Raw genomic sequence first — 26,464 nt, 5'->3', positions numbered from 1 at the left:
ACAAAGACTGGGACTAAGTCAGTTTTATAATTGATTCAATACTCCAGGACTTATTTCATACAATGTCCTACTTATACATGACTGTTTCTTTTTAACCGTTTTCCATATGGTTACTTTTCTTTATTTCCAAGGCGGTCTTACATTTGGCGTTCTCTTATTTGATGCAAAGTTAACGCTAAGATATATGGGCTGGCTTTATGGGACTATTAAGCTGAGTTTTCCAAACCTTTGTTTCAGCTTTCTTAAAAATTTTTGTCCTTATGTTGCAGGCGACAGGTGCTTTGCAGACAAACTGGCGCAGTGCTGAGTGGAGAGACTGCCAGCCCTAGCTGAACTGGACTAACATTGATGCACTAATTTAGACTGAAGTGAGTATAATCAAAACCATTGTCTGAAGCTTTGAACTTAAGCAGATTTGAATTTTGATACAGTTTATTGTTTCAATTCGTGATTCTTTTGCCATTGTTTGTTACATCATTTGTTATTCAAAGTCATCACAAAATAGTAACAGAAAGTCAATTAATAGTGATTAAGTTTTAATTCAATGGTTTAGAATGAGACTAATTGTATTTTGTCTCTGTGATTCAGGTGCCATAAGCATGACATTTTAAAAACTTATTAATTATTGGCTGTTGTGAGTGATGTGAGTTTCTTTAGTTGCAGGTCACACAAGATATCATCCCAGCGTAAATGTGGACACAATGACTGGACAGTGTCATCGGTGCTGCAGCAACTATATTGGAGTATTTTCCTACATTACTTTTTCTGTATTTGATTCATGTAAGTATTGAATTTGCCTCATCAAAAAAAATGTGCTTTGCTTATAGTGGGTGATGAAACAGTATGAGAGATTGGATACAATCATGGCAGTGGTGCTGGTAATACCACTGTATCACTTTCTCTGGCATTCGTCTGTGTATGTTGAAGTCTAGGCTGTTGCATTTGGATTTGTGTCACCCATTGTGTTAGTTTATTTTTTTGTGTGTGATTTTAGGTTTCAACGAGTACCTTCGTACCTTCATCATCTCAAGGCCTCATCATTGGGATGGAGTCAGGCCAATTGGTTTTTGCCACCCGCACATCTGTAAGGGAGGAACAGTTGCCTTTTGCTCAATTACTCAACCGTCACAATGGAGTAAGTGAATCAAATAGAGTAGTTGTCACCTATTCATATTATTCAAGTTACCATCACAATTTGTGATGAAACATTTAATTTACCAACCTTGTTGATATTCTTTCCTGTTACTGTCATCTTATTCTAAATCTAGGATATCGGGATTTTTCCTTATTTTGGGCAATATATTATTTTGTGACGTCAATCAGACTTTCAGCCATGGAACAGAAAGAGATCTTCCGAAAGTCATTAGCTCTTGAATTTGATTAGTATTTTATTCATAATCTTTGCTCACAACGGGAAACCTCACCCGTAAGTTGCCATAGACCAACATCAACATTTGAAACTCAAGGTGTTTTTTTTAAATTGCTTTTGATACTTATTGCAGTGTGAGCGGATTCATCTTACACCATGGTTTTCTTTACCCTTTAAACTTGCAATGATTGCCATGGCCTCAATCACCAGTAAAGGCTGATCAATGGGCTGCCTGATAAAATTTGTTTTCTTCATCAAGACGGTTCGATGTGGATTATCGTGATGCCCTTATGTCTGGTGGAAGAGTATAAAATTCTGCATGCTCTTTCATGAATCCACAGTCAAGGTGAGTCAAAGGGGCATATGTAATTTTTATACCTATGGTCATGTTCTAATCCTATCATATTTTTCTCATGACCAGCCTTGCTGTGATCTGCTCACTAGAAGAGATTCCTCTGTGGGTAGTGGTGGCGTGGGCTACCAAGTTATTTCATTGGCTGCATAGAAGGCTGCTCACTGGCTATCCTGACCACATCGTGCCTGTCCTGGAGGTGTGACTGCTCAGCATATTTCATTGGTATGCTTGTGTTATTTTTGTGATACATATGATATTAAACTAACTGGAACCTTAATTTTATATTTTCATTGCATTAAACTAACTGGAACCTTAATTTTATATTTTCATTGCAGGTTTCTTTTACTTGTATTCCAATATTCAGATGTTTCAATGCAAGAAAGGTAATCAGTATGTTAGTGAGAGCACATTTTCGAATGTTGGTGTCATTGTGATCATTTCATTATTAATGCATGAGCTGAGAGTACTTCCCTATTCAAGTGTGCTTTATTTGGAGATTGGGCAGTTTTTTGATGATTGCTATTTTCCACAGCTTCCGAACTATTACGCTCCATGAAAATTGTTTGGGTGCTCAAACACTTGATCATTGTATTGGAATAAAATGAAATATGTTTTTGTCAGGTACTTTTTTTCAAGGAGGTTACCATAATGATTTACTGTGAAATTTTTTTTTTCATCCGTTTTGTTGTTGATTGCTTTCTTTCTTTTTACAGTGTATGGTGTGTCATCTTTTTTTTATCAACGATTTCATCAGTTTTCTTTGACCTGCGTAATAATTGCCTAGGCCTCAATTACATTCACGATTGATCAGTCATGACACCAGATTGAGATTAATTCATTGGTGGTCATTGACTCATCATCATCATCATTGAAGCTGTTAGGCCTAACAGCTATAATGAAGTTCCCCTTATTATGATGTTGGTATACAATAACTGTTTCCATGAGAGGTGATAAGCTACCAAGGTAAGTTACTAGTATTTGAGATGAGACATTTCAAACATCAACTTTGTTGTTGATTGCCTCCTTTCTCTTTACAGTGAGTTTCGGGTTATATTGTTCATAAAAAATGTGGTTTTGAATGCCTTGGCCTCAATCAGCAGAAGAAAAATGATCCTTTAGCTTTATGATTTTATTCTTTCCTTCATGATAATGTTGAAATGCAATAATTGTTTCCTTAAGAGAGTGCTTGCCAGGTAATTTACCATAATGTGTTGTGAAGAATTCCAAAAGTCGACTCTACTGTATTTATTTTTTAGTGCATGTTTTGTTTTTATTTTTGCCCCAAGGATGTCTTTACTCTTGCCAAACATTTTGGATCTTAAATGCCTGCTTTTCATATAATCAAACAGGCAAAAGCAAATGATCTATAAGACAGAGACTGGTTGGATTGCTGGCTGGCAAGGGAGGCGGACAAGAAGACAGACTTGCTGGCACCTACGCAGTTGTGTGATCACACACATTTTGAAAGCAGGAGAGGGAAGTGGTAGCAAAGCAAAAGCAGTTTTTATCTTACATCGTACAAACCAGTCAAGTATGTTCCAGTCAAAGTGTTGTGCCATTACATAAAAGCTCTCAAGGTATGTTGTTTTTTTTCTCATTATCTTATTTTGCAGATTTAGCTATTAAATTTTAATGCTGCAAATTTGCTATGTTTTTGACTCTCTGCAGAATGATTTGCCTTTTGAAAAAAGTGCTTCTGTTGTAAATGCAGAAAGGTTGTCCTGCAGATATTGGCATGGTGCAAACAAACCTTAATCAATGACATTGGCTTCAAAGTTTCTGAATCTATTCAGTCAAAGGTTTTCACCACAAGTGAATTGATGAAAGCAAAACTGTGGGCAAGGGTAAGTTTAAAACCCATTACCCTCTGGATTGAAATATTTCACAAGCTTTCTAATAAGTACTTGTTAATATTTTCCACAGGCACTTCTATTACAATGGACTTAATGGGACATGTTACTTAGAGGCACAATTGTCATATTTTATGACACTGGCACTGCAGCTAGGTGTGTGCGTTTGGTTCCGACACATCCCATCCAAGAAATGGTAATTATAGTAATAACTTAAAATACATTAAGGAAAAGAAAAATGGAGAATGCATTATATCTCTCTTTATTCTGTTTCTTTTTCTTTTTCAGGACACAATCCCGACGGGGTAAACTGGAGAGACTTTCTTTGAAGACCGTCAGGCAGGCAGGCAGGCAGGCAGGCAGTGCAAGAAGTACACAAGCAAGCAGCGTGGAACATCCAACAAAGAAAACAAAAGCATTCAAGTCAAGGCATGATGCAAATATAAGCTGAAAAGCTTTTGAAAATCTTGATGATGGTTTTTCTTAAGTGCCCTGCGAGACTTCCTGAGTCATCTGAAGTCACAATTTCCCTCACATCCCTGCACATTCATCTTGTCGTCGTCTTTGCAACATTTCTACGTTTCATCTGAGAAGTACAGCAGTGGAATAGGTCAGGCAGAGGACATTACAAATAGGTGAAGTAGGAACACTTCAAATGTTAACTGCAACTGCATGTCTTGTGTTCTCAGTGCATTCTAGCAATGTTCTGGAGTCAATCATACTTTAATTTAATGCATGTATTTTTGTCGGGCAATCGATTGGTGTTAAAAGGCATGTTCATTTTCCATCCCGTAGTGCATACCAATATTCATTGGATGCTGGGCTGCGAAGGTCTCCAGACCCTCCGTAGGATGCTTTCACTGATTATCAGAAAAATAGAAGTAAAAAGTTATGACAGAAAATTACAAATACATCTTGAGTTCATAAAGTTGTCAGGTCTGGCAAAATAGAGTAGCAACAACATACAACCATGAAAATTGAATCATCATGAACTATCATGAAGCAATTACAAGCCAAAGGTCCGAGACTGCAGTCAGGCTGTCCACCGTGGTCTGCCGCGTCTGCTCGCGGCGCTAATCCTACTAGCGCTCCTAGTGGCCACTAGTGTAACCTCTACCCAAACAGTTGGTCGAACAGCTGACTGTGGTTTCGGCGCGAATACGAGGGACAGTTGTCAGCTGACGTCGGCTTCGGAAGAATGGCTTTTCTGACTTGCGTTAAAGTTTTCGGAGCGAGGGACCAATCATCCGATGTGTATTACTCCGAAAATGGCTACGGCTATAACTTAAGACACCGTAACTGTGAGTTACTCGAGTTCCGCTGCAGGAAATATAATACCAGCAACGTTTGGTGCAAGGGAGCATGCCACACCCGGCGAGATCTGAAGGGGTATCGGGTCCGGGTCCCTCATGTTGACTCCTGTCAACCCAGTGTCCTGGATATGCAAAAAGACATTGCATATAACAACATCAAGAAAGCTTGCATCGGGCTGACGACCGACGCCATCCACGATGTTTTTCTCCGGGAGACTATGAAGTAAGTACATTCTGCAGACTGATTCCGAGAGTCGTTTTCGTCGCTGTCTCTCACGCACTCTTACGGCCTCATGAGTGCGAGAGAGACAGACCGACGAAACCGACTCTCGGAATCAGTCTGCAGCCTGTCCAAGTAACGATCGAGAGGGCGACGCGCTTGGCGCTCCCGGCCAGCTCGCCTGCGCGCCAGCCACCCAGCCCGCCCAGCCCAGCCAGCAGACGACACTGTCGGTGCCAGCCGTCGTCTTCACTGCCTCCGGGCCGCCCCCCCCGCTCCCCTCACCCAACCACACACACGCCTCTTGTTGATGGCGAGGCAAGGCGAGGCGTCAGTCGGTTTCGCCAAAACTCCGGACACTGCACGCCACACCGCCGCTGGCCGGGCGAGCGAGACGGAGTGAGCGGCGCCGTTGGGAGTGCGAGAGAGACAAACGGCCGCCCAGCTGGGCGGGTCCAGTGGTAGGCGAGAGCCTCACGGCTAGGCTGCGGATTGAACGGATGCTCGGCGGACGGATATGCACACCTTTAAGCGGGGGTGGTTGGGGAAGGGTGCGGGGGTGGATGGCAGAGCTCTCAAAATCGCTGTTGTAGGCGAACCGACGAGGCCGAGACCGCGGCCTCTGGCACAGGCCGCAGTGCCCAGCTCGGGGGTAGACGGGGAAAAGGGGGGGGGGTTGGAGTTCCGTTTAAAAGGAATATTTGGATGGTTTCGGCCTTAAGCAATCCATTGGTGAGCCGGCTCTCGGCAGATTGGTCTGGAACAGGCGGCGGCGCAGCTACAACAGACGTCCTTTGGTTGACCAGGTCAGGCTCCAACCGCGCCACTTGCTGCAACAAAGTCATCGCCCAGCAGGCGAATCTCCCTTGCATGCCTACCATGCTGCGGGTCGCCCACCGTGGAAGTCGTGGGCCTGCCAGTCGCACTCACACGTGCCGGGCTCGCACACGAACGTGGGCAGCGCCTCGTCCCCGATGACGATGGTGGTGAAGCGAGGGCCGAACATGGACGTAGCCCCGTCCCGGGCGAATGATTCCTGGGCCTGCGGACAGGACACGCGCAGCAGCACGGCCGGGAGGGGCGGCCGCAGTAGGGGCGACTTTGGCGAGCAGGGAGTGCGGCGAGACGTACACTGCGGACAGGTCTCGCGACATGTCGGCCCGCTCGTTGTTGTGTATCCGCGGCGGCGCTATCCACGACGGCGTTGTCCATCGCCGCGGTGGAAAGTGTGTCATGGACGAGTGGCCTTCCTAGGGCGTCCCCCTGCATGCGCTGCTGCAGGCGTGTAGCCTGCAATCATTTTGTCGCGGGGTTTCTGGGCCGTTGTGAGTAAGTTGTTGTGTTGGCTGGTCGCTGCTCCGCCAGGCGGCCTCACTGCAGGGTGGTGGCGGCGCGTGGCGCCTCTAGTGGCGCCGCGTCAGCACTCGCCGGTGTGTACGGAGCGTGGCGTGGGCGGTGGCCGAGTGCCCCCACGGTCGTGTGGGTGCCGGCGCAGGGATGCTCGCAGTACGGTGGTCCGGTGGTGGTGGCTGCGCGGCACTCCGTTGGGGTTCGCGGTGGTCACCGCCGTCGCAGTCCAGTATCGGGAGACACTCACTCACTTTCGGGTCCGTGGACTGTAGAGTCCAATAATAACGCACTGTCAGTCGGGCAGATTAACACCGTAGACTCGGATCTTCCGCGGAGCCGCGTGCGCGTGTCGTCAACAGAGCGTGATGGCCTGAACTGAGGCCCGCTTCGCGGTGCCTTCCTGTATAGTGCACAGCCGTGGTCCAAGGCGAAGCCCCGGCGGGGTGCCAGAGTCCGCCCCTGCCCGACCTCGGCTGGGCCCACCTTGAAGAGGTCGTGGGCCCGGCCGTTTGCCCCGCACGCGTCATAGGCGCGTGCCGCCGCGCACGTAGCCGCGGCCGACTGGCGGGCCGGTGCGTGCCTGCGGGGGCGGTGCGCCGGGTGGTTAGGCCACCCATCGGGCTGGTGTGTGGGTGTGGGTGTGGCTGTGTTCAGGGGCGCGGCGGTATGGCGGCCGTTCCCTCTGACACCGTCCTGTAACTGGATCACGTAACCGCTGCCTGCGGGCCCCTAGACCTCTTTGAAACATGATTTAACCCACTATTTTGCAGGTTGCCAGAGGAGGTCCGAGAGAGGATGTTTGTGGAGGTAGTCCTTGAGTGCATGAAGAAGAGGTCAGAAAGGGCGCAGCCAAGGGAGCCTGACAGCTATCCTGCTGTTGTGGCAGAGCTGGATGGCGAATTTCGTGATCTTGCCCTGACCCTGGACGGCAAGCAGAGCCTCTTTGTCAAGAGGACGGGGCTACCTGGCCATCAGGCTCTCCTATTTGCTTCGCAGCGACTCATTGATTGGCACAACCAGGCGGTGCGCAGGCCGAACACCTCCACCCTCGTTGACGCCACGTTCTATAGCGCTCCGGCCAACCCGCCGTCGCGGCAGATCCTGCGGATGGGTGTGCTGGACTACAGCCGAGTGAGTTGCTGGCCCGCATCTGAATGGCCAAACTCACAAAATGTAAAAAAAGTATGTATTTTCTGATGTGCGTTTTACACGTTTCAGGTCACCATAGTAGCATGGGCCGTGATGGAGGCCAAGAGCACCAGCGCCTACAGGGAGGTTTTCAGGGCACTTAAGGACAAGGGCTTGACCATGCGGCAAGTGATGACAGACAAAGAAGATGCGGAACGAAATGCCCTACGAGAGGTATTTGGAAATGACCGCTACTTCGAACTGTTGCACTGCTTCTTCCACTATTACAAGGTATATTTCTGACTTTTTCCTCGAAATGCGAGTGACATCGCATACATGTCAGTTTTAATTGCAGTTCTCATTGCTATGTTTAGGGCATGATCACCTACGGTGACTCCAACTGCGGCCTGCAGCAGCTAATGTACTCCAGCAGGTCACTCCGACTGGGTGTGCGCATGCTGCTACTCACTCCCAGGCTGCCCTTCGAGTACATCGGAAAGGCAGTGAACTTGATTATAGTCCCGTTCCTTCGGGCCAAAGGCGTCTGGAGCGATGCAGTTCTGAAATTTTTCACGCACTTCAAGACAGAGTATTACGATCAGCTCCTAGAAGATTTCTCTGTGTTTAAGAACCCTCTGCAGGCCACTACCTCGCCGTTGGAGGGCACACACAGGTGGTTCAATGGAAAAAACCACAAGCACCCCGCCTTCTGGTCGCTGCATAGTAAGTGTACTTTTTTTGAATGTGCATTAATATTGTGCGACCGGATAAGTGGACCACAATTTTGTTTTCAGGTACAGTGAGAGACGAGGAGCAACAGATGTATGATCGCACGTTGAAGACCATGACCCCTGCTCAGCGACGCAGAGACAATGAGAGAACTCAGACACGGCTTGACTACATCAAGAACATGGAGGAGACTCTGGAATCCTTCCAAGACGTACCCAACTTCCTAAAGACGTGGGTGGTGAACGAAGGCGAAAGTGGGCTGCGGATGCTGCGGCTGTTCAGGTACCTATTTGTGCGTACTCTATCAGTTTCTAGTAGGAGACGGAAAGGTCATCTAATGTTTAAAAAAAACGCAAGGGATTTTCCGGAGTTCGAGAGCTCGGAGAGGTGGCGACCGGCTGACCACGAGGTGCTGCAGGAGATAAGACTGCCGCCTGCCGAAGGCATCTTCTTCCCACCGGCCCATGTACGGGAGGCACCCGACCACCACGAGGTGCTGCAGGAGATGAGACTGCCGTCTGCGCAAGGCATCTTCCTCCCACCGGCCCATGTACGGGAGGCACCCGACCAGATACAGCTCCCTCCAGCCCAAGGACAGGAAGAACTCGCCGAGATGTACCACCGTCTCCCGGGACGCGCCACAGGACCAGCAGGTCGTGGTCGCCGCGGACGAGGCCGAGGCCAGACTCCTTTACCGGTGAGCATTCCCTACACCTTCATATCTCAGATTTTGCTCTTGAATCATTAATTAGAAGTACAATCAGTATTATTTATGATAGGAGTAGTGTCACCAATATTTAAATTTTTATCCCTTGTAGAAATCGAGATTTTTCTCTTCCTCCAAAATAAATAAAAATCAAGTACTTCATGGACATTTTAGACCAAATGTACTAGCTTGAGTTTAGGTCTTTTTGTTTGTGTTGATATTACCTAAATTGAAGGTAGAGAGTCTCATTCCTACCACCCAGGGTCAGTTCACTTAAAAGAATTTCAAAGGACTTTCTGAGCCATTAGAGTCTTTGTTAGAAAGACACCTCTTCTTAATGCCTTCATTTATTTCACTTATGAAGTTCCCAGATGGTTAATTTAAAACTGTTGGCATTGTCTTGGTTTGCAGAGTCTTTCAGTTTGAATCCATGCTTGTTTTTAGCCATAATTATTCCTTTGCAAATAATCAACTGTGGACCACTGTCAGACTCTGTAAAATTGAGAGAGCAATGCAGTCTAAAGTCCCTACTTTGCGACATCACTCAAATTTTGACACCAGGTGATAGAAAATGAGAACGATATATTTACTGTTTCATAATAACTTTTTTTTGAAACACTTAATTTAAAAAAAAAACTCTTTAAGAAGACAAAAGAGGACAAAACAACAAAGATAACTGTTTTTACCTGTATTGCATAACAGAATTCAGAAGACGAAGACGACCCTTGCTGCCCTCCTCACTCCCCACCAATCTCTGCCTCACCCAACAGGTCATTTAATGTAAGTGAAATGACTACCTTAATTCAAGGGCTTGTAAATAAGAGTGTTAGTAAGAACCAAGAAATAGAATTATTTGACTGTTTTTCTTGTCGGGCAAATATTGAATGAGAAGGATGTATTTACTGTTTAATTATAACTTTTTTTTAGAACACTTTAATTTAAAAATAAACTCTTTAAGAAGATAAAAGAGGACAAAACAACAAAGATAACTGTTTTTACCTGTATTGCATAACAGAATTCAGAAGACGAAGAAGACCTTTGCTGCCTTCCTCACTCCCCACCAACGGTGCAGAGAAGCTCAAGCAGTGTCAGCAGCAACAGCAGCGACTGCGGAACCGTCTTGCAAATAGACCCAACACCAACATGCAGCTCTCTGCCTAGTGTTCCCAGCTTTTCTCGTTGCTTTTCTGATCCATCACCCAACAGATCATTTAATGTAAGTGAAATGACTACCTTAATTCAAGGGCTTGTAAATAAGAGTGTTAGTAAGAACCAAGAAATAGAATTATTTGACTGTTTTTCTTGTCAGGCAAATATTGACTATCAAGGAGATAGTGACGACATCAACTTGACAATGTCCAGCCCGCCAATGTCAATAGTGACAAACATTTGTGATGAGTTTTGCCCTAGCACATTGGAACCAATGCCAACGGGAGAACATCTGTACCAGGTAACTAAAAACTTGAAGGGATGTGGTCAATGTGGACACACAATTGATGAAACTCAACGTATTGAAGCTTAATTGTAATTTATTCCCGGAGAGCTTCTTAGTACTTTCAATTATTGGGGAAGATACTTACACAGCAAAGATGAGCAAAACTAATCCAACTTTTTTTTCTTTTTTAAACAAGGTTTAAAGCAGTTATCATTCAGCAAATCTTTTGGGGACCTTCATTCAGCCTTTTCGTTCAAACTCAGTGCCTCTATGTTCAGTAATGACAACAAAATTGTGGTTTTATCTGTGTTACAGAGTGGTTCTGCAGAAAATTCTGGGGGTGGAGTAGTTGGCGGTGGCGAGGAGCCTGTGAGTATCACTGAAAGTCCTCTCACATTATTCCTCAAATTTGCTTCAATTAGTTCAGGATGACTGGAAAATACCCATGAAAAGAAGAAGTTTTAATTTATTTTAATTTTTTGGATAAACTCTTTATCTCATTTGAGATCTCTAACATTTTTTCTTAACTACATCAGTGAAGGATATCATTTTGAAACAGAGCCAAGCAAATAAATTAACTCATTAACCAACCAATTTTTTGAAACTTTAAATTCACATAAATAAGTTTAACGGAGAAAGAAAAAGCTCAAAATCATGGAGCATCACCTGAGTTTATTCGAACCCTTGTTCCAGAATTTGTTTAACTCCCAATCGATGGAAGAAATGTGCTCATTGCCAGTGGGAAGCCAAGTGGAATCAGTTCCTCTGTTAGCTGACAGCGAACAACAACATGTGAGTACTCACCAATAACTGCCAGCGAACAACAACATGTGAGTACTCACATGTTGTTGTTCGCTGTCAGTTATTGGCAGCCATTGGCAGTTCATGCAGTTCATTCCTCAAATTTGCTTACATATTTGCTTTTCTAGGAAATTGTGTACTGCTCCTCCTCTGATGAAGATGAAAGCCAAGGGAGAAGTTGCTTTGAGGCACAGGGAAAGGTGATCCCTGAGACACCTCCACACGCTTGTAAACCTACTGCTGTAAGTATAGATACAAGCATCGGTCATTCATTTTGTTTACATTAGCCCAAATTATGATTAATAATGCATTTTGACTATTTCCGACCATCCAGCCGCTGGTGCCTTACTGTCTTACCTCTGACAGTGAAGACGAGGGCAGTCCCAGTCCTCCTCGTAACTGTTTCCTTCCGATGCGTAATTGTTTTCTTTCGAGGTATACACCTTCTTCGATCAAACCAAGATGGGGAGTGGTAAGTGTAAACGAATCTGAAACAGGGGCATTCCACGCCAGTTTATCCGGGGCCCCAAATTTCACACCTCGGATTTGAGTTCTAGTGACTTTTTCTTGAATTAAACATCACTAACAACAAAACCATAAAACGGTTTTTCAAAATTTCAATTTGAAAAAGAGGGGCGCCGGAAAGATTGTTCAGTGGACAAGGTGGGCAAGGCGGCTGTCCTCCCGGAGACGGGTTCGGGCTCGGCGAAATTATCGGTGAACTGCACATACCCAACCTCTTTTCCCTAGGATGCCAACAAGGATGCCACCAGGACTGGCGCCAAGGCCAACGCCGTGGAGGTCGCTGTCCCCGACGCAGTGGTGCAGTTGCAGGCTGCTGCCGCTACCGCCTGGGCTGACGCCGTCACAGTGAAGGTCCCTGTCCCCGACGCAGTGGTGCAGTTGCAGGCTGCTGCCGCTACCGCCAGGGCTGACGCCGTCACAGTGAAGGTCCCTGTCCCCGACGCAGTGGTGCAGTTGCAGGCTGCTGCCGCTACCGCCAGGGCTGACGCCGTCACAGTGAAGGTCCCTGTCCCCGACGCAGTGGTGCAGTTGCAGGCTGCTGCCGCTACCGCCAGGGCTGACGCCGTCACAGTGAAGGTCCCTGTCCCCGACGCCGTGGTGCAGTTGCAGGCTGCTGCCGCTACCGCCAAGACCGTCGCCAGGACCGACGCCACGGTCGACGCCGTCACAGTGAAGGTCGCTGTCGCCAACACGGTGGTGCCGATGGATCCACACATAGAACCTGCTGCCGCTACCGTCAATGTAATGCGACGTAGGGCCAGGAAGGGCAAAGACTCGAGAAGGAGGCAGGAGGCCAAGGAGCCCATGGCAGCGGACGTAGCCGGCGGTGGGGCCAGCGGTGCGTCTTCATCCGCTTCATCCTCAAAGCCGAGGCAGGAGGCCAAGGAGCCCATGGCAGCGGACGTAGCCGACGGTGGGGCCAGCGGTGCGTCTTCATCCGCTTCATCCTCAAAGCCCAAAAAGCGGCCCAACAACCTCGAAAGGCGGAGACAGAGGAGAGCTATGGAGGTCGAAGCAGCAAGGAAGGCGGCAGTGGTGGCGGCCGAAGACAAGAACACGACCATCGAGAACGTCGCGACCGTGCAGACAGTCGAGGCCGTCCAGACCAGAGAGGACGTCCAGACAGTCGAGGTCGTCGGGGAAACCCTCGTCGACATGTCCGGAACGGAGTCCGAAGAAGCCCCTCCCGTCAAGCGGGCACGAAGTAGCATGGAGGAGACCCCCCCTGTACGAGCATCTCGACGGCGATCAGCTCGCCTGGCTACCTTACACCGTGTCCCAAGAAGAACGGAGAACTCACAATGAGCTCTGACCTCATTTGAGTGACAAAATAACAAAAGTGAATGCCTCCACGCATTGTCTCCTATCCATAAGAAAGCTCTTTTAAAGCTCTTTCATTTATATTCTTGTAACCTCTATCAGTTTTTTTTAAATTCATTTATTATTTTCCAAGTCTCCTTGGTTACATTGTTAGAATTGTTGATTCTTTGGCTGTTTGATTGTTTAGTATCCTTATTAACCTGCTTTCTGTATTGTTTTCTTACCTCTTTCCGTATTTCATTTAGAGCAGAGGTATCCCCAATATTATTATTGATTGCAAGATTAATGGTATCCAAAGTATTTTTATATTCATAGGTCTCTTTAGATACAAATTTAGGTTTATCTTTAAATTTTTTTTACTTCTTTAGAGATTTTAGGGCAGAGTCTGTTAAAATGATATTCAAAAATACTTATAAACTCATTATAGGCAGTATCAGTATCCCCACTCTGAAAAACAGTTTCCCATGTTTCCTTTGATAATTCCACATTTAGATGCTCAATAGTACTCTCGTTAATTTTTCTTGTCTCAATTTGCACTTTCTTTTCATTCTTTTCAATCACATATTGGAATTTCAGAATCTGTACGTTATGATCAGATATGTGTGGATCATAGTTTTCCATCGTCATATAATCAGAGATTTTTTCACTAAAATTTATAAGTATATTATCAATACATGTCTTAGTAGCTTGGGTTACCCTAGTTGGTTCCCTAAACATCAATTTAAAATTACTTGCTTCTATTAATTCATTAAAACATTTAGCTCTATCATTATCAGATAGTGCATCAATATTAAAATCACCACAGATTACCGTTTTAGTTTGAGTTGAGTTTAGTAAGACATTCTGTAATGTGTCCATTGCAGAGTCAAAGTTAATCATATTATCATTTGTTGGGGGTCTATATATTCCCACAATATTCAGGCAAATGTTGGGGTGCCGTATTTTAACAGCAGCCATTTCAATTACATGCTCTATCGAGCTATCACAGATTGATTGACTAGAGGATGTGTACTTTTCAATTTCTTTATTTACAAGAATTAATACCCCACCATAACCATTTTCTCGAGAGAAGTTTGATACATTAGAATAGTCCTTAAGACATAGCAGTTTTATTTCATCCCTCTTCATCCAGTGTTCTGTTATCACAGCTACATCAGGTTTTTTATCTATTAGAAGGTTTTCAATCAAGTTTCTTTTTTTTACCATTGCTCTAACGTTGAGATGTAGAACCTTTTTACTTTTCAATTTTGATTTTGATTTCTGATTCAATTTTCATGGTGATTGTTGTTACTACTCTATGAGCTGACAACTTTATGAACTCAATATGTATTTGTAATTTTTTGTCATTACTTGTTCCTTCTATTTTTCTGAAAATCAGTGCAGCATTCATGCTGTTTCATGTTCAATAGTTAATCCAATGAACATTGTGGTTTTGATAAGGATAATATTAACTGGTAACTGAAACTGTTTGATTAAAACCATATATATATTTTGAAGAAGCTTAGTTTCCTTATCTACAATAAAAGAAATCAGTGCCACTGGCCTACTTTTCGTGATACTTTTCAGCCAGAGCTGACTTTATGCCAACTTTATGAACTCAATATGTATTTGTAATTTTCTGTCGTTAGTTGTTACTTCTATTTTTCTGACAATCAGTGTAGCATTAAAAGTACCCTCCCATGCTATTTCATGTTCAAAAGTTAATCCAATGAACATTGTGGTTTTGGTATAAAAGGATAATATTAACTGGTAACTGAAACTGTTTGATTAAAACCATATATATTTTGAATAAACTTCGTTTCCTTATTTACAACAAAAGAAAAGTTACCCAAGGCAGATTTTCAAACCAATAATGATCCAAGTGCCTGCAGACAATGATTATTTCAGATTCAGGAATGATTCACAAGTTTAGTACATTTTGACACACTTATGTGTATTTACAAGAGGGGCAGCAAAGTTGTTGCACATGCATACATTTATTTGCTCCAACACAAAAAAAGGTACATTCGAACATCGAAACACAAAAAAACATTTGAAGATCCACATTCAACACAACCACATAAGTAACAAATTGAGAGAAAAGGTGGCCTCCTCTACCATCGCTCAAAGAAATAAAATTAGCATAACAATAACGTATGCTGAGCAGTCACACCTCCAGGACAGGCACGATGTGATCAGGCTAGCCAGTGAGCAGCCAATTAAATAACTTGGTAGCCCACGCCAATACTACCCACAAAGGTATCTCTTCTAGTGACTACTAGAACTAGAACACTAGAACACTAGAACACTTTTTTAAAGCTTAAGCTTCTTGGCAAAAACCAATTGGCCTGACTCCATCCCAATGATGAGGCCTTGAGATGATGAAGGTACGAAGGTACTCGTTGAAACCTAAAATCACACACAAAAAAAATAAATTAACACAATGGGTGACACAAATCCAAATGCAACAGCCTAGACTTCAACATACACAGACGAATGCCAGAGAAAGTGATACAGTGGTATTACCAGCACCACTGCCATGATTGTATCCAATCTCTCATACTGTTTCATCACCCACTATAAGCAAAGCACATTTTTTTTGATGAGGCAAATTCAATACTTACATGAATCAAATACAGAAAAAGTAATGTAGGAAAATACTCCAATATAGTTGCTGCAGCACCGATGACACTGTCCAGTCATTGTGTCCACATTTACGCTGGGATGATATCTTGTGTGACCTGCAACTAAAGAAACTCACATCACTCACAACAGCCAATAATTAATAAGTTTTTAAAATGTCATGCTTATGGCACCTGAATCACAGAGACAAAATACAATTAGTCTCATTCTAAACATTGAATTAAAACTTAATCACTATTAATTGACTTTCTGTTACTATTTTGTGATGACTTTGAATAACAAATGATGTAACAAACAATGGCAAAAGAATCACGAATTGAAACAATAAACTGTATCAAAATTCAAATCTGCTTAAGTTCAAAGCTTCAGACAATGGTTTTGATTATACTCACTTCAGTCTAAATTAGTGCATCAATGTTAGTCCAGTTCAGCTAGGGCTGGCAGTCTCTCCACTCAGCACTGCGCCAGTTTGTCTGCAAAGCACCTGTCGCCTGCAACATAAGGACAAAAATTTTTAAGAAAGCTGAAACAAAGGTTTGGAAAACTCAGCTTAATAGTCCCATAAAGCCAGCCCATATATCTTAGCGTTAACTTTGCATCAAATAAGAGAACGCCAAATGTAAGACCGCCTTGGAAATAAAGAAAAGTAACCATATGGAAAACGGTTAAAAAGAAACAGTCATGTATAAGTAGGACATTGTATGAAATAAGTCCTGGAGTATTGAATCAATTATAAAACTGACTTAGTCCCAGTCTTTGTTTGGAAAGTAAACATTTAACAGCTTCCTACATTTTTCTTCAAAATGGCATCTGGCAAGACCTACGACTAAAACTTGCCCTGTGGTGGACATTGTTTGGACAATCATTGCAAAAGCTAGAAGTTCATTTGACATTCGTAATGTGATTACGAGTTGACTTGACATTCGTTAGGTGAATACATATAAAAAAAACTTCTTGCAAATTATATCTGACTTAGCGGAATCCTGTACGTACTCACATGATTACGCCTACAGCAGATCAACAGGCTCATCCTGCAATGGTCGGATGATTCAAGTAGTTTTGAGTAGACAGTGTTCCATCGGTTCCTCTCATTTTATGCACCTGAAACAAAAAAGAAAGATTTTAATTGTAAGGCATGGGTTAGGTTATGATTGAAGCATTATGCTGTTGCATGTAGAAGACAAGGAAATTTATACACTGTGCCTAAAGCATACAGCCAGTTTTAATTGCAAGCGTAAGAAGCTGGTGCACCATTTTCCAAGCGAGGGCCCAACTCTGATTGTTGATAAAGTACACTCATCATGTAGAACTCCCACAATAAAATTCAAGTACACAGTAGAACCATATTTCTTAAAATTATAGAAATTTCAAACAGACTCACAAAATTAAATGCTACAGGGTCCATAAACTCAGGAAGTTTGATAACTAACTCGGTTGTAGCAGGTTGACTCTCAGACTATATAAATATGCACACAGTGCAGTCATTTCCAGAAACTGTTCCGATGAGAAACTCTAAGCATTTTAGTTAGGTAATCCCAGGGCGTCTTGACATAATTGAAAGAAAAACAAATCTGCCTTCAATGAAAAGTTTTGAAAGCGTACTTCATAAACTCAGAATGCCCTTCTTTGAAATTTCATCCAAACAATTGGACTGGCAGGGACTAGCTTGCCACCACATACACTAACATAAATGTGATGGGATATCTCACTTTGTTGCCACAAAAGCCAGCAAACTGTAGTCACAAAGAAAGTTGTAGGGGTTTTTCTTCTGAAGGGTGGCGGCAATCAACACGAGTGGGGTCATCAGTTCTCAGGACCTTGAAGCTTTCAGCCCTAGGAAAGAAAAAGAAAAAGATTATCATCAGTTTTAGACCACTGAGCAGGAAAAGCACAAGCTTTAAAAATACAGTAAAATATCCGCTAGGTAAGACTGGCGAAGATAACACATAATAAAAACAAATAAATTAACAGGACTATTTTTTTAATTTATTAGTCCAGGCTGCCCAAGGAGCATAAGCTCCAATTTAGGGCTGTACAAAATATGGCGGTAATATTCTACATAAACTGTTCCTAGAACCCTTACTGAGTTGCCCCCATGGATTGCCCCAACATATCGTTACTATGAAAGAGTGAATCGAAAATCTGTGCTGAAGGACTTTGACAGAAGACTTCTCGCAATACCAGCTCTCGACTCTGTTTATCTTTGGAAGAAGACATTAGAAAGTTAGATTCCCTTTCCCGTGGTGCTAAAAAGGTTTTCCAGGGTGATTATGATTAAGAAATTGAAACAGCTCTGTAATTTAAGATGAAGTGATCCACAAAAAATAAAAAAATAAATTAAAACCAGATTAAACAGCTATAATAACAACAATCAATATCTACCACATACTTGTGGCAGCATGTGTCTGCCACAATCGTCATCATAGGATTTTCTTTGAGCATTAAAACTTATGAGAAGGTAAAAAGAATGTATACAGCAAAAGGTAGAGAGTAATTGGAACACAGTGAAACAGCTGTCTTGGAGATCATTCCATTTCAAATAGAAGAGCAAGTTTAATCTGCCGTACCTTCTTATCCTTATTGCAATGCTCCAACCAGAAACAAAGAAGAGTTGCACTTGGATTTTGAGGAATACATGTCAGCTTCAATGGCCGGCAAAGGACCCTCAAAAGACTGGGCACCAGGAATATACCTAGAAAAGAAGGCAAATTACACATTAAACAAAATAAATACTACAAGAAATAGTGTTTGGTCAGGCTGACGTTGAATAGACACAGAAAATAAATGACAGCACAGAATTGCAGATTCTGCTTGAAACAGTCAGCAGTCATTCATTTTCTGTGTCTCGTCAGCCTGACCAAACAAATAAAACAGAATGAACGCACTCTATTTTACGTAGAAAGGGTGATCAAAACCTTCCATTACGCTTGAGGAGAAAGAAACACAAGCAACTTCTAAAACATCTTTACTTTAAATAGGAATGAAACAATAGTGATGCTCACATGGCAAAGTTAAGCAGCAAACACCAAAAAAAGCAAGATACGGAATATGATCCCTTTATACCTTCTAAGTCATCACTTGGGGCGCAATTTCCAAGATCATGATCAGTATAATAGTGGGGGAGTAAGATAGGACAAATCAGGCCATACACATTCTACAATACAACTCCCTGGATTCAACGGGCTATTGTGACAACTTATGCATTATGTTTATTTGACCAGTGTAACTATCCAGTCTCCTACCTTCGATATGAGCTCAGCTTTACAAAATTCATACCAACGTGCATAACTGGTTCGAGTTTAACTGATTTCAAGGTTTCTGACATTTGAATGGGAAAAAGGAAATGTCACCCCAGTTTGGGTGAGTTTTTAAAATCGATCAAACTGACTTCACTTCAGAGAAATTCATTCTTCTCTACAAGAGAAACAAGAAAGGTCAACACAAGTCGTGGGCTTGGATGGGAAAGAAAAGCGTTATTGAGCTTCCAACTTTCAAATAGGTGTCCAAAATGCAACACCTTTAGAACTTTGGAAGCTCAATAACTCTTCTATTTCTCACCCAAACCATTGACAAGTGAAGACATTTTTTGTTTGTCTTGTTGAGAGGAATCAAAGTCTATAAAGAGATGTCAATTTGGTTAATTTTATACTTTCACTCAAACTCCTCAGAAATTAATTAACCGCAATCCCCGGAATGGTACAGTAATTCTCGGAAAGTGAAAACCTCATGCTTGCCCATGCTTCCAGGGTGACTCCCCCCACCCCTCCGCCTCCTCCTGACCTTTCCAACTCAGTTCCTGTTCACCCATTTTCATTAACTCACACATAGATCTTACCTGACATCATTAGGTTGTTCTCTGAAGAAATGTTGGTCGTATCTGAGAATTAAATTGAATTTTGCTCGAGTCCAATGGATGCGGGATGCAGCTCATCTGTCATTACAGCAGCATACGATGCACCAGGGCCATCTATAGAACAGACCAGAGCAAAATGGACAAAGTAAATGTGAAGTTAATAGAGTATGTTCAGCGATTTAAAACAAACATTGAAACCAAATAGTTATATCCATTCTATATTGAAATAAACATGAGCACACAGACAAATGTAAGAATGCCCCCCAAAAGTGGTATTTCTTAAAGTTAACTATAAGCTAAAATTAAAACTCATCTGCCTTTGAGCATGGTTACCGTCATCTCAACAAAGCTTTCCGATCCAGTTTCACAACAAAGGTAGCCTGTTGTGCGAGAAGTGGTCACAGCAAGCAAAGTTTGGACGGTGAAGTGATGATGAACCCACCAACACCATATCACAGTCCTGGGTAAAACAAAAAAAGAAGAAACACATGAAAGTCCACACTAACAGGAAAATTTTTAGTGAGCTAGGCAACTTGGTGAGAAGATATATTTAGAGAAATGATAACCAGTAATCATTCATGAAAGTTTTCAGCCCCAAGACAAACTAGATCGCATTTCTGTTATCATTGAATGCGATATGGTACTGTTTAAAAGAGAATATTAAAATATACATGTAATATTTGTTAACTTTAAGATAGGAAAGAAGTATTGCATAAAACACAACCAGGTGCTCAGATCTATGGTAAACATAACCTATTACGTCTATAGGTTCGTTGGATAGCCTTAGCGTGTTTCGGGAGGCGAAAAGCTACAGGACGGTTAAAAATAAAGCGACTTAGAGCCGTGCAAGGAAAATCAAGACGAAAAGGGCATTACTTGCCATCTTACTCAGCGAGAGGGCACGAGCAACTTTGTGAACCACCAGTGTGGACGTTTGGAAGGGCGAGCAGTTCAGCCTAGGCTCGTAAAACTCGCTTTCGACTACTGATTCTGATTCGCACGCACTGGAAGGCATTTCTTTTGACAGCTCAAAGGGAAGACGTAAAAAAGTGTTCGAGGCTCGATGAGGAAATTTTTTTTTTTCAAACAAAACAAAACAAAGACATCAGCCCCCTCCCCCTCCTTCCTCCTCCCTTCTGTCCCCCTCTCCCCTCCCCTGACGGGGCTGTAGAATTTTTCATACAACTAATTCTGTTGCTCACTTCATAAATCTTTCATAAAACAGAAAAACACAAGGCATTTGAATCTAGATTCCAAAGGACGTAGTGCTTTTGAGTAACTTCACCCCAAGGTGGATCGAGATCTGGGATTGGGTCACGGATTCGGTTCAAACTTTGTGGGTTTAATAGGTACCACTAGGACCTATCAACCCTAAAAGGAAAGTTGGCTAGCAAATAGAACCTGCTATATTTGCATTTTTCTAAATTTGACTAATTTAGCGTAAAAATGTCGCTTTCTGATTTTTTTTTTATGGTAAAAGTTGTTTGCTGAGTTCTGGCTTATGTTTCCTCTTTCTAGTCATAAAAAAAAGAAGAAGAATTGTGGTAGGCCAAGTTTTGTACGTTGCTTGGTTTGGCCTACACGAGCAATTTTGTCCAATTCATCGAAACTCTCATACCCAAAATACTCCACTCAGTGAGACATACCAGGGTCAAATCCAAGGTGGAGTATTTTGGGTATGAGAGTTTCGATGAATTGGACAAAATTGCTCGTGTAGGCCAAACCAAGCAACGTACAAAACTTGGCCTACCACAATTCTTCTTCTTTTTTTTATGACTAGAAAGAGGAAACATAAGCCAGAACTCAGCAAACAACTTTTACCGTAAAAAAAAAATCAGAAAGCGACATTTTTACGCTAAATTAGTCAAATTTAGAAAAATGCAAATATATCAGGTTCTATTTGATTGAGCTAGCCAACTCTCCTTTTAGGGTTGATAGGTCCTAGTGGTGCCTATTGAACCAACAAAGTTTGAACCGAATCCGTGACCCAATCCCAGATCTCGGTCCACCTTGGGGTGGAGTTACTCTTTTACTCTGTCGAAAGAGTGTTTTCAACATTCCTCTTTTAGCATGCTTTTTCTGCCACACCCTAAAACCGACCTGTTGGACTCTGTAGCTCCGCCAAAGTCGAGTCTAAACTTATGACCTATGGGTTTATTTCTTTTCATCTCGTTGAGACGAATCCATTTCCGTCATCAATGTGCCATTTCCACATAGTTGATTTTTCACCTTTTCATCAATCGTGCCAAAAATCGTTGTATCTTGCACCCACACGAAAATTTAGCTCGTTTGAGCCTCAAATCATTTTCATTTCCGGAAATATTTGGCTTTCAAACAATGGCAAAAATCTGGACCTGTAGTCATGAAATATCGCCTGGCTCTCAGCAGAGCACGGTAAGTTCTGGCAACAAATTAAAGGTAAAAATGTCCATTTTCTTCAACAGTGCAACAGTGTCGTGTGAAATACAGTGTCTAATGTGAAGTTTTCTGTGGTTTCAGACTGGCCCTAACGATCAGCTGCCTTCCTGTCTCGACAGTTAACCTAGTCGTCGTACGAAGTCTCAAACTATGAAGATGACAGGTGTTCAGCGATGCAAACCATCATATTCCAGGTAACCCTACCCTACCGTCATCAACTTAGTGGCAGTCATGTGTAATCAAAGACGCAATCTTTCTTTAATTTATTTTATTTCCTGTAATAGCCACTAGATTGTTTGGCCGTCTATAGGGAACCTGCTTCAGAAAGCTCTTGGACAGGCGCTCACACCGAATTTGGGTTAGCGAGGTGTTTGTTGACTGTCCGGGTGATGGTTTCTCGGTCGGGCCTCGGCCTGACCAGTTTCCTGTCTCCGAGGTCACGGCCTCGGTAAACCAAATTTGCATTTCATCCAAGAGATTAACCCCCCCCTCTCCCCCCGCCCCCTATTGTATTCGCATGGGAGTTTGGACAAATTTGGGTTAGCGAGGTGTTTGTTGACTGTCCGGGTGATGGTTTCTCGGTCGGGCCTCGGCCTGACCAGTTTCCTGTCTCCGAGGTCACGGCCTCGGTAAACCAAATTTGCATTTCATCCAAGAGATTACCCCCCCCCCCCTCCCCCCGCCCCCTATTGTATTCGCATGGGAGTTTGGACAAATTTGGGTTAGCGAGGGTTTGTTGACTGTCCGGGTGATGGTTTTTTCGGTCGGGCCTCGGCCTGACCAGTTTCCTGTCTCCGAGGTCACGGCCTCGGTAAAACCCAAAATTTTCATTTCATCCAAGAGATTTCCCCCCCCCCCCCCCCCCCCCCCCCCTATTGTATTCGCATGGGAGTTTGGACAAATTTGGGTTAGCGAGGTGTTTGTTGACTGTCCGGGTGATGGTTTCTCGGTCGGGCCTCGGCCTGACCAGTTTCCTGTCTCCGAGGTCACGGCTTCGGTAAACCAAATTTGCATTGCATCGACTGATTTGTGTGGAGGCGCAACCTTCTTTGGCGTGCCAATATTAAGTCATCATTTTAAGGGGAAGGGGGTTAGTGCCCATGAGTGGCCACGGCACGGTCCGGCCACTTTTTATATTGGTTCTTGGTGAACAATTGGTAAGGGTACCCTTTTTTGTTGCAGGTCTGCGGCATGTGACGATAGCTGGATGTGCAGACAACAGCACCATTAACAGACAACAGGGGTAGTCTTTCTGGCAGTTCGTTTTAGAGTGCCGGACACGAATCTCGAAAGTATGTGATTACTCCAAGTGTCTTTCCTTTTTACTCTCTTCATGTTTCCCCGTGCCAGGTTGTGCTTCTTTCACTCTTGTACGCTTTTGTCAATAAAGAAAGTTTCAATGCTGTTTATTTTTGTTTCCAAGTTTTTTTTTACTACCTTGTCACGTCGAAGCTTTGTGGAGCATCGAAAAGGCCAATTTTATCGATGTGCCAGATGGGCTTCGTCGTAGACCTCTCTGTGGCGTTGTCCCCACCGCCTTGAAGGTTCTCGCGATGACGAGTGCCCTCCGAGACGTCAAGCCAGCTCAGACTCAATGACTCCAACTGGCTATATGGAGGAGGAGCCCTGTAACAGTGAGCAGGCAAAATACAGGGAAAGCGCCAACCAAAGATTTGAACACGCTTGCAGAAAACGGAAGCGCTCAGGTTGGAAGGGTCATGGCCACGGCAGAGGGCGGATCCCCCTTCGACTTCAGAGCGCCTGCGAAGACCAGGGTAGGCAAACCCGCCGGACGCACCTGTCCAGCTGGCGGCCTACCCAATCCAACACAGGCGCGCGTGGTCAGGAATGGTCAGCCTTGCTGCGAGGCGGCGAGAGGCTTCTATCCAAGCTGCACATCGCGGGTGAAGGGAGAAATTGTTTTAATTATCATCAAGCTGCTAGCGGAAAGTAAAGAAAAGCGGAACAAAAAGCCCAACGCACGTTCGTGTATTGGCTGCTTGCTACTCCACGCAAGGCGAAGCACCGTGAGCAGCATTTGGCTGTTGTAGCTCACCTTTACAGGTGGACACGTCCCTCGCCCTGAATCCGACTTCGCCCTCGTGCACGCTACGCTCCCTCTTGGACGCCAAGAAGGTCCCGCTGCGCACCTGGAGCAGTACCAACTGGCGTCCAGGAAGCACGCGACGAAAGGGCCTTGTAGTTCCGATTCCGAAAACACCCCGGTAACTTTACACTCTCTTGCGTCACGGCCTGGCTGAGCGACGTTCCTGTTGGACGCCAAGAAGGTCCCGCAGCGCACCTGGAGCAGCACCAACTGGCGTCCAGGAAGCACGCGAGCGAAAGGACCTTGTAGCGCCGATTCCGAAAATGTTCATGTGTGGTATGTTTTCAGCGGGGCGGGGAAGGCATTCATAAAATCTTTTATCGATCAGGTGGTTTATTGACGGCCCCTTTCGCGTGGGGCTCAATCGGGGCTCAATCGGGGCTCAAGTCGGGGCTCTACTGGGGCTCCGCATTTTGGGGCTCAAGTCGGGGCTCAAAGGGGGCTCGTGTCGGGGCTCAATCCGGGCTCAGGTCGGGGCTCTAGAAATTGGGACTCGGGTCGGGGCTCAAGCCCGGGCTCAAACCGGGCGCAGATCGGGGCTCTACCCGGGCTCTGGCCGGGGCTCAGGACATTGGGGCTCTAGTCGGGGCTCAAGGCGGGGCTCAACTCGGGCTCAACTCGGGCTCAAGTTGGGGCTCAAGTCCGGGCTCAGACCATCGGGGCTCAAACGGGACGGGGCTCATGTCCTGTATGCCGTGGCAGGGCGTGGCGCTCGGGGCGGTCCCGCAGCCTCTTGGCTGCAGCCCAGCCCGCAGCGGCCAGTGACTATTTTCGCGGACGCGACCAACGACAATTTCCACAGTGACCATTGAAGTAAGAAGGCTGTGACGACGCGCTGGCGGCGCGTGCTCTGCATCCAAGTCCGCGGCGTGGTGGGCGCGCTCCACGGCACGGCGCAGGTGGATGTAGAGCACGCGCCGCCAGCGCGTCACAGCCTTCTTACTTCAATGGTCACTGTGGAAAATGTCCTTGGTCGCGTCCGCGAAAATAGTCACTGGCCGCTGCCGCGCTACAGGTGGTCCGCGGGCCGAGGTGTCCGACTAAGTCACGCCGCTGTTCAACGTGGCGTCTTGACCTCGGCGCTGCAGCGCGTCCGGGGGCGGGGGGGGGGGGGGGGGGCGTGGAGGCCACCTCGTCGGCGGCGCAGACAGACAGGCGCCACCCCGCGGAGCACGCGTTCGAACACCGCGCGGGGGCGGACAGACAGACGGACGGATAGGGGTGCTCCCGTTGGGACATGCAGAGTATGCGCGGCGGCCGTCCTGTTGCGACCCCAAACTTTGGTGGCAAAGCACTGCTTGAATCGTGGAAGTCGTTCTGTGCCTCTCACCGACACGGGACCCGCCATGAGTGCGACGGAGACAGAGCGACGAGTGTGCTGCCCTCGGAATAGCGGGAAGGTCTGTCACGATGAGGGGCCCAATATTCCAGGAAAGAATGCCAAAAAGTTCGGCTTCTCGCGTGGGGTCATGCTCGCTACCAGCCTTTGGCGTCAGGTCCTCATGGGACGTCCCAGGACCGCGTCGTCACGGGGTCCGAACGCCGGGGTTTCCTTCTCATAGGGTATCTCGCACAGGTGCGAGAGGGGCAGAGCGCCAGCGTGCTGCCGGCGCTGGGCGGAGAGACCCATTCTCAAGCGAGAGATGTGGCCCTCTATTATGGGAATTCAAAGTCCCCCCCTTTGGACAGCGACAGCCACCGGCAGCAACACTAGGGAGGACGCCCCCGATGAGTCGTTCCCCCTCGGCCCCAAAAGACTTGGTTTCGGCACTTAATCCGGTCACTTCATGGCGAGATCGGGGCTGCGACGCCACACGGCCTTCATGGCGAGATCGGGCCCCGCCTGCCTTGCCTAGGCGTGCCTGTCCGCGTTGAAGCTGCATCCTGATTGGCGACCGCGTCGGCCTACACCCCCACCCACCCGCACTACCGCCACCCCCCTTGCCCCTCGGCAGGGACGACCCCCGCGGGCCACGGCCCGCCCGCCGGCCCGCCGCTGCCGCTGCCTGCCGCCTGCCAGTGCAGTGGTCGCAGCGGAACAGTGCACATTGCCGTGTCAGGCCCCAGAGCATCTCCAGACCTTCGTCTCCCTTCATCGCGCCTTACGTGGTAACCGTGTTAAGTGCTGGAATTGGAGCTGGGCGGCTGTGCAGCACAGCGTTACGGGCAGGTGCACGACAGTCGTCCGCGGGGCTTCTGCGAGACAGGTGAGTCCAGGCAAAGACCAGTGCGGTCAGGGGGATCTGGCGGGTAGTTGGAAACCAGGCCGCGCACAGTGGGGCAGAGACCGGTGCAGGCGGCCAAATTTGTAGAAGCGTTTTGAGCTCCAGAGTCGCCAAACGGGACTCGAACCGAGCGTGTGA

General features: G+C 45.5%; 1 protein-coding gene and 2 long non-coding RNA genes across 3 annotated transcripts; 2 read left to right on the top strand and 1 right to left on the bottom strand.

The window, feature by feature from the left end:
• The first annotated feature begins 995 nt into the window (after window positions 1–995).
• Window positions 996–4,083, top strand: LOC117639469. The gene is made up of 12 exons (XR_004587368.1): window positions 996–1,135; window positions 1,269–1,426; window positions 1,503–1,715; window positions 1,791–1,946; window positions 2,060–2,107; window positions 2,257–2,345; window positions 2,438–2,687; window positions 2,762–2,917; window positions 3,011–3,301; window positions 3,393–3,568; window positions 3,648–3,770; window positions 3,863–4,083. It is a non-coding gene; the product is annotated as an uncharacterized LOC117639469 (long non-coding RNA).
• Window positions 4,084–10,245: 6,162 nt separating this feature from the next.
• LOC117639720 lies at window positions 10,246–13,086 on the top strand. The gene is made up of 7 exons (XM_034375596.1): window positions 10,246–10,281; window positions 10,330–10,470; window positions 10,771–10,824; window positions 11,149–11,247; window positions 11,385–11,498; window positions 11,591–11,728; window positions 12,007–13,086. Exons 1-7 carry the CDS (start codon window positions 10,246–10,248, stop codon window positions 13,084–13,086), a joined length of 1,662 nt encoding a protein of 553 aa, XP_034231487.1.
• A 2,616-nt stretch (window positions 13,087–15,702) lies between these two features.
• On the bottom strand, window positions 15,703–20,036 carry LOC117639556. The gene is made up of 7 exons (XR_004587371.1): window positions 19,910–20,036; window positions 19,559–19,690; window positions 18,291–18,415; window positions 17,433–17,556; window positions 16,721–16,824; window positions 16,116–16,214; window positions 15,703–15,827 (listed from the first exon to the last, which is right to left on the bottom strand). It is a non-coding gene; the product is annotated as an uncharacterized LOC117639556 (long non-coding RNA).
• Window positions 20,037–26,464: the final 6,428 nt, after the last annotated feature.

The sequence above is a fragment of the Thrips palmi genome, unplaced genomic scaffold (assembly GCF_012932325.1).
Source record: "Thrips palmi isolate BJ-2018 unplaced genomic scaffold, TpBJ-2018v1 HiC_scaffold_11, whole genome shotgun sequence".
NCBI classification, from domain to species: domain Eukaryota; kingdom Metazoa; phylum Arthropoda; class Insecta; order Thysanoptera; family Thripidae; genus Thrips; species Thrips palmi.
The sequence above is the reverse complement of the archived record's forward strand: the minus strand, read 5'-3'. Positions and strand labels throughout refer to the sequence as shown.